This window comes from Pteropus alecto, unplaced genomic scaffold, assembly GCF_000325575.1.
Source record: "Pteropus alecto unplaced genomic scaffold, ASM32557v1 scaffold223, whole genome shotgun sequence".
Classification (NCBI taxonomy): Eukaryota; Metazoa; Chordata; class Mammalia; order Chiroptera; family Pteropodidae; genus Pteropus; species Pteropus alecto.
In genome coordinates, this window is record NW_006434441.1 from 2,609,670 (window position 1) to 2,617,481 (window position 7,812).

A 7,812-nucleotide genomic window follows, 5' to 3' on the forward strand; every position below is an offset into this window, starting at 1 on the left:
GACAGGGCCCTCGAGGCCGGCCGTCCCTAGCCGCGGCGTCCATCATTGCCAGCTTCTTCCCCGTGCACGCGGCCACGCACCAACTCCGACCCGCTGCCACCGGCCCCGGGCGCGCCTATCCGCGCGCACCGTGACCACAGCAGACAACCAACACATCCACACCTCACGCCTGGCGTCCCAGCGCCAACCCAAGGGCACCGCACCACCAGCAGAAGCACCGCGAGCGGTCGGGCTGCGCTCGCGAAAGCCCGGGTCGCTAATACCGCCTGCCTCATGGACTGAGCAGATCCACGTTCGTCCGCCGCGTGGCCCCAGCAGTGCAGGAGGCCCTCGGTCCTTCGCTGTCCGTGGCTCGTGCGCCTGGCATAGTCCGCGGGGCGCCCGCAGACGGGGCAGGGCCCCTCGACACGTTCGAGAGGGTAGACGCGGCAGCTGCCCGGATCCCTGGGCCTGACTATACACAAGGAAAAGCCGAATCTTATTGGCTAACCTGCGACAGTTCCGCGAATCGTCCGCATCCAGCCCGCGCGCCCGAGAGCGGGTACTACGGCCCGGCGGGCGAGACTTCCCGCCGGGCGCACAGCCCTCCCGGCGGAGTGGCCCAAGCTCCCTGGCGGCGCCGAGAGCGCGCGCTGCCTTACTCCAGCAGCCAGAGACGCCGCACCATCCCGCGCGCCGCATCCCGACGGTGCGGCACTTCCACTATGCGCTCGCAGCCTCTGCACGAACGACCCTTTCCCAAAGTGGGGAGGGGACTCGACCCGCTTTGATCGCCGCCTCCTGCTGGGCGACAAGCGGGACGGGGACGTGCGTTCAGCCAACACGTGCGCGGGAAGCAGGCAGGAGGTGGAGCGTGTGACTCCAGCGCTGGTCTTGCACCCGGCCCAGCCCGCGTCCCGGAGGTATTTACCTTGCGTTTCTCAGACCGAGAGTCAGAGTCAGACATTGGAAGGTGCGGGCTAGGGGAAGGCGCCGAGGCGGTGCGGCGGGATCGGGGCAAACCGATCAGCCCGAGGCGATGTTAGCCGCAGTGGGCAGGACGCGCCGGACGATTGCGAGGACCCGGCGACGGCAGGGGCGGCGACACAGGCCGGAGCGTTCGGATGAGCTCGAGACCTGGAGGCGGCGCAGAGCGAAGTGAAACCTGCGCGGCCTTGCAGCCCAGCTCCGGCCGGCGGCCGCGCCCGCGCCCAATCACAGTGGGCCCCGCCCCCGCCAAGGCCCGCCCCGCTCTGGCCAGCCCCGCCCCTGGGCGTGTAGGCTGCAGCAGGTAAAGGCGGGGCAGCCCGCTGGGCGCGTCGCCCGCCCAACCCCTGCCCGGCGTGTTTACCGAGTGACTCGGGTTGCTGGCGGCTGTGTGCGCACCCATCCCCCTCCCCGATGTGCGTCCTCACCCCTCCCCCACCCAGCTGCGGCGACAAGCGGGTGGAACGGAGGGGGCGCTCCGGGCACACTGAGCCCTTGGGGACGCTGCCGCCCGCAAAGCCTCCGGAGGCTGCCCTGAGTCCTGGACCGCCTGCGAGAGTTTCTCTCGGCCGCCCGGGGCAGGCGCGAGGGTAGATTGGTCCTCCAGAACGCGCGGGCCGGTGTAACGGGGAGCTCTGCGCCATCTCCCCTTCCAGAGTCCGGAATCCCGGCGGGGCCGAGCTGCAGGCTGCTCCTCTTACTCCCCCTGGCTCACAGGGCACTCTGAGGCGCTCTCCTCACGACACCCGCAGAGGCGCCCAGCCTTTCTCCGGCTCCGGACGCCACTAAGAGGTGAAGTCCTTAGCGGGCAGAGACCAGAACAGGGTGCCGAGCAATCCCCGAGGCCTCTTCTCGCAGCCGGGTGTCAGGCGGGAAGCGAGCAGGCACTGGGCTTAGGTAAAATAGGGAAATGAAAAAAGAACTTGGGGAAAATATCCTTTTAAGAAAAAAAGAAAGGGCAGAGAAGAGCCGCGGCTTCCAGGTGGAAGGGAGAGGAGTGCCCCCGCTGGCTTGGGATCCAGAAGGTTTGTTGGGCTCAGAGAACTGCCGGAGAACAGTCCCTCGGCGTGCTGAGGCCGGTGCAGGTGGCCGCGGGGTTGGGGCGCGCGTGGAGAGCGCTGTAAGGCGCGCAGTACCCCCTCTACCCTTCCGCCCTGCGCGCCCTGTCCTCCTCCTCGGGGTCCGCACCCCCACCTGTCCTCCCAGAGCGCGTCCTATGTGCCCTCACCCTGCGCTCCCCCGGCTTTGAAACACTGAGGTCGGTCGGGAGATGGGACGTCTCGCCGCTGGGGAGCCCACGCTAGACTTATTTAAGAAGTTCAATTCAGGGGCTGCCGTAATTGGTACCCTGTTAGAGAGAAGGATCCTCGGTGCTGTCCCACTGTCTGGTCACCTTGGTCAATTTTTATTTGGTAAGCAGGTCTAGAAGGGCAGCGTGACGCACAGCCCCAGATTAAAGGCTCAGCGCGTCCCCGGCGAGTCCTGAGCTAGCGGCCAGGGCTTCCTGGAGGGGATTTCGCTGCAGGAGGGAAAGGACGGGAGCGGCCAAGTGAACGCAGAAGCGGGAGGTCTGTCCTGACGGCGGCTTGGAACGCGCGCCCGTGACCGCAGATGGCGGCCGCAGGCGCGTTATACGCCTTAGCCGCCCGACGCGGCACCGGGAACCAGCCACGGAACCGCTACCCCCGCTGGGAGGCCCCACCTGCCTGGAGTCCGGGTTCTCTGTGCTTTCCGTGGGACTGGGCAAGGCAGGCGGAGGCCGGAAAAGAACCGCGCAGAAGCCCTGCTGGTGTCTGCTCCCGCGCAGCTCCGCCGCCCGCTCTAGCGACCTGGTGAATACTTTAAAAAACAAAGGCGCGGTGAAAGCAACGCGTGAACCGCTGTTCGCGCCCCAGACTGTGCTGGGGATCTTGGGCCCAGCGCCCCGCGCGGGTGACCCCGAGCCTTTCCTGCCCCGCCCGGAGGTCCTCCCGAAACCGGCCGAGCCCAGGGTTTGGGCGGCGTGAAAAGGGCGGCGGGTCGCCGCGCCGGTCCCAGATGGGCCTTGTAGACACAAGCGATGCCTCTTTCACGGCAGGAAGAGGAGGCGGACGGAGGATGGCTGGGACCGAAAGGGCCCCGGGTACCCGAGGCAGGGTAAGTCGCGGCCCTGGACGGGCGCGCGGGCGTCGCCGGCTGGTCTTTCCCAGTTCCGAAGCCGACTTACTGCAGCGTCTTCCCCGGCCCGCCTCCCCGCCCTCGGCAAGCCGCGAGAGCGCCTTCGCGTTGCCTAGTTTCTTTATTAACCCCGGTGTCCACGCTCTGCGAGGGAACGGAGTACATCGCGCTCGGTGTTGCAAACGTTTCCCGCGCGATGTCTTCCCGAGCCTGCTCCAGCCACTCCCGATGCAGGCTCAGTCCGGCCAAGCGCTTACTCGCGGCGCCGGGAGGCTGTGACTCACTGGAACCGCGTCGCTCGCGGGGCTGAACTTCTGCCCGCGGGCGGTTGATTTCTGTGCTTTGATTTTTTTTTTTCACCCGGCGCCACGGTTTTTCAATCACTGGGAATCTGAGTCATCGCTGCCAGCCGGAGACTTTGGGTCGCACGGGGCCGTGGGGCGCGCTCGCAGGGAGCCCCTCTGTGAAGGGGGTCCCGCCGAAGCCGGAGAGTTGGCGCAGGCGGGCGGGTTACAGGGCGAGGGCGCAACGCCACACGCACTCGGTTCGAGACAGCTTGGCGCGCGCCTCGCCAGCCTCGGCGGGACCCTTGATCCGCAGCTCCAAGCGCCAGCTGGGCCTCCGCCCCCGCTCCGGGAGTCAGAGAAGTGACATGGTGGCAGCTGCGGGCGGGCCACCACCTCGCCACCACGTCCGCTATAACTTGGCCGCCGGCTTGGGCCGCAGCGGTGCGGGATAGAAAGCCCAGGTGGCCCGCGGGTTGGCTATCCCAGCAATCGGCGCGTGCAGGAAGGCGTGCGGAATGTTAAAAGCGGAGATCACCCTCAGGGCATCGTCCTTCACTGAGTCACACAAATCCAGCAACTGCAAAACACGACACAAAAGGACAGGTCAGGTGCTGTACCGCTCACGACGGCTGGATGCCAGCCCCCAAGCACTCGTTCACCAGGCGGCGAGAATCCCGGGACCAGGAGGCAGGGGCTGTGGGTCAAGAATACCCTTGCGAGCCTTCTCCATCTGAGACTCCTCGATCTGTGACGCCTAGTCCGGCACGAGCCCATGTGTTCCTTAAAGGGTGCGGGTAGGCTCCAAACCGGCTGGGAGCTCCAGTCTCGAGCCTGAGAGCTGTCGATCTCCCCTCCCGCAGTCCCCTCCGTCCCTCCTGTCCCCTCCGAGTGCCTGGAGTGCCACCCTCTGGCGCACACAGGCAAGTGAACAGGCAGAGCGTCTGAGCAGGTGAACAGAGACCTGCCGGGTTCTCCCCTACACTGCCTCCTCCGCACCCGCAACGCCTGGCTGGCAGTGGGTCACGGTTCCTGAAACACTGCCCAGTGGTGGGACTGCGCAGGAACTCGCATTGGCACTTTTGTGCACCTTCTAGAAGTTACCTGCAGTTGACACTAAGGAACCCCAACACTCCAGTGTAGTGTGACAACCACTGGAAGGCAGGATAAGGTAAAGACAGGAGAGAGAGAGAAGGGTGCAGGACAGAGACTTTGGAGAGGCTGCCCTGGGCCTCTTATCTCATTTTCTGTGGTTTAGGTGCCAGTGCATTTTTTTTTTTTAATCCCAGAAGAGAAAAAGCTACCAAGAATAACAGATTGCTTTTCGAAAACTCAACGGGGACTGGGCAGAGGGACTACCATCCTTTGCAGTCAGCAGATACACACTATACGCCTCCATTTTTCAACTTTTCGGCCATACATTTCTTTTGCTCATGAAGTTACAGTTAATCCAGGCTCCCATAATTTGTGTTTATGATTTTCAAATACACAACCAGCCCTACCTTTACCCTCATGGGGGTGGTCACTGCTGGGCCATACCAGTGCTGTCAATAGCACAGCTCTTTTGCAGTGGTTAAGGCGCTCAGAGGCAGTGGGAGGCCTCCAAGACGTGGGTGGGGGCAGTGTGGGCTAAAAGCAGCGTCTTAACAGTCCAACAATGCCTCCTCCTTTAAAATGTGCTCTGTTGCATCAGTAATTTCTAATGAAAACCTTCATTCTTTACACACTGTGGTTAAGCAGCATCAAATCAGTACTGAAAAGACTTTGATCATATTTGCAAGATGCACCATGATGAACTTTCACCGACCAAGATTTCAAAGTTTGTAATTAATACTCTTGACAAATCCCTGACTAATCTGTCAACTCTCAAAGTCTTTAACCACAAAGTTCAAAACCAGGAGGTGGAGAACAAGTCCCTGAGCCATCCATATACTGTAACATTCTTACTCAAGATCATTTATCCTTTGGATCTGGATTGGGAAATGCATCGATTTTTGTCATATGTTCCACACAGGGGAAATTCCATCTTTTGATTGTCATGGGGAAGGAATCGTGGTTCTGCCAAACACAGAATAAGGAGCCAGAAGAAGAAATGACAGCAGGTGGGTTTTATTCAATATTTTTACAATTTTAAAATTAAAAATAAAATAGACTTAGAAAGAAGGAGTCAAGCAGCTGGTACAGAAGAGGGTACCCTTGCTTGCACACATTCGGGGTGGGACCCAGCCCTGGCACTCTGATGAGGAATGGTCACTGATGGGAATGCCAGATGTGGACCACTAAGGGTCCGTCAAGCCTAAATTTGGGGGCTATCTAAAGTACCCCTCCTTTCACTTTCTCCACCTGTCACAGGCTGCAACAGGAACCCCAAAACGATTAGGGTCTAGATGGAAGGAACGGCTCACTCTGATCCCAAGTATTCTCCCACCTCTGCCTGTGAGGGTGTTGATAATGGTTGCCCTCTCACAATGCGTGCACTGGGGCCCCCACTGCCTTTGAGACCGGGCTGAGCACCGGGGGCTCCGGCGTGCACTGTGAGAGTTTTCATAACATGATGTCAATACAAAATGAACTCGGCTAGCTAATGTAGCATGGATGATGATGCAGTTACAGCGTTTTCTATTACTAGGGAGTCCTTAGGGACTAAGCAAAGTACTATAAAAACTTATTTTCTTACCAAACATGCCTTCTATATTATAAGCATAAACACGGTATATATTGTAGGGCCCCCTGTCCTGCCTGTATGTGACCCACCATCTCCTTACAGAGAAAATTATTCAACTTTTGAGAAAATAACAAAGAGGCACCCTTCAAAATAAAAGAATACGAACAAATTATAAATTCTTGCTGAAAATTTTAAAAAGGACAGAGCCAAAGCAGGGACAGTCCTGCTCTATAATAATAAGAACCTAGGAGCCACCGGAAGTTTCCACCGAGCGGAATTTGAGAATATCTACCATAGAGAAAGCAGAAACACGCAAAGTGCACGGGACACACTGTGGATGTGTTAATTTGTGGATTTTCAGGGGAGATTTATCACATCGGTTTGGCTTCCCACCCCGCCGAGTTGCAGCAGGTTGTTTCTTCCCCTCCTCTGTCTGACTCTCCCTGCATTTTCCTCGTTCTGGTTGGGAGAGTAGGGTGGCCCAGGATGGCGATGACAGAGCTTTGCAGCCTCTAGGCAAACCCTGTGTTTCCACAGTGCCTGCTGGCCTGTGTTCACTATGCAACAGATGCTCTTGCAGCAACATCCCCACTATACCTGGAACTCTGCATGCAGGTTTCCCTGCCTCTTTCTAGGTCCCTTACCCCAACGCGAAACATCCCCAGTCAGCCCCCGTCTTGCCCAGGCACTGGGATCATCCTTGCACCCAGCTGCCGGGACTTGCCTCAACCAATAGAATGTGGAGGAAGTGACACTGTGTGAGTTCCTCACAGCAGCCACCTTGCTCTGCTAGGGCCCTGAGAGCACCAACTGGGTGGAAGCCGGTTCAGCCCACAGGAAGGAGAAAGGCCAAGTGGAGGAGGACGCAGGGCTTCGGCCCACAGTCGGGCCACAGCTGGACGTATAAGTGCGGTCATCACCCAGGACACCTAGTTCTACTAAACTCGCATGGCCACGGCCACTATGTAACCACAGAACCTGGTCCTATCCTGTTTCTAATGAGAACCAGAACCAGAGTTCTAACTGTGGACACACCGCTTACAAGTGACACTTGTGAACCCCTTAAAGCCCCACCTTGAATCCTGGAGTTACATAAATATAAAATAGTCACATGTAGATACATGGACAAGAACGAGGCGTTCAGGAAAAATGCAAGTGATAGAAAAGCAAATGGAATTAAGATCAAGCTAGTGTCTACTCTGTGACAAGGCTGGTCGTGCTAAATGCTTCATTATCACAAAGCTCCTTTCCGCTCTCAAAAGCCTATGGTGTTGTGCACGTGTGCCATCGGGCAGCAGACTTTTGTACAGTGACAACAGGAGTGACCTGACCTAAGACCAGCTGAAGGACTGCCCAGGTGCCCAACCATAGAGTGGCAGGAGATAGACAACCGTTACTTTACGTCAGTAAGTTTTAGGGCCATATGTACACCGTGGTCGGTAACTGAAACAGACACTGTCCTTAAACAAATCCAAGTTGGCATTCAGTGGGGCCATCGTCAGAGGCACGTCTGCTTCTTAATTGCCTGAGGACAATTCTATCATGGCACAGCTAAAGCAGTTGACAGTGAAGTGTTGCTGACTGACAGGCTTCACTGTAAGAGAGAATTTCAGTCCTGAAAGAGTAGTTCATAAAGCTAAACAGGTGCCCAGTTGGTGTAGTACCCGGGGGAGAATTGCAGTGAGGGCTAGAAGTCCCTCTGCAGGCCCCCCTGCCCCTCCACCCCACCTCCCCTGTGCA

General features: G+C 58.5%; 2 protein-coding genes across 8 annotated transcripts in view; both read right to left on the bottom strand.

The window, feature by feature from the left end:
* BCL2L11 (BCL2 like 11) overlaps window positions 1-1,173 on the bottom strand; it is a 35,027-nt gene extending 33,854 nt beyond the window's left edge. For 2 of the 7 annotated variants that reach the window (XM_025045041.1, XM_025045039.1), the window contains exon 1: window positions 911-1,168. The gene's annotated coding sequence lies outside the window, so the exon portion shown is untranslated. Of the gene's footprint in view, window positions 1-910 lie in introns of all 7 variants that reach the window. The other 5 variants (XM_025045042.1, XM_006909447.3, XM_025045040.1 and 2 more) reach the window with 3 other exon arrangements.
* A 1,999-nt stretch (window positions 1,174-3,172) lies between these two features.
* The window catches only part of ACOXL (acyl-CoA oxidase like), a 201,364-nt gene continuing 196,724 nt past the window's right edge, over window positions 3,173-7,812 (bottom strand). Inside the window, exon 17 of the mRNA XM_006909483.3 lies at window positions 3,173-3,987. Within this exon, the coding sequence (XP_006909545.1) occupies window positions 3,820-3,987 (168 nt within the window). The 3' untranslated portion in view covers window positions 3,173-3,819. The remainder of the gene's footprint in view (window positions 3,988-7,812) is intronic.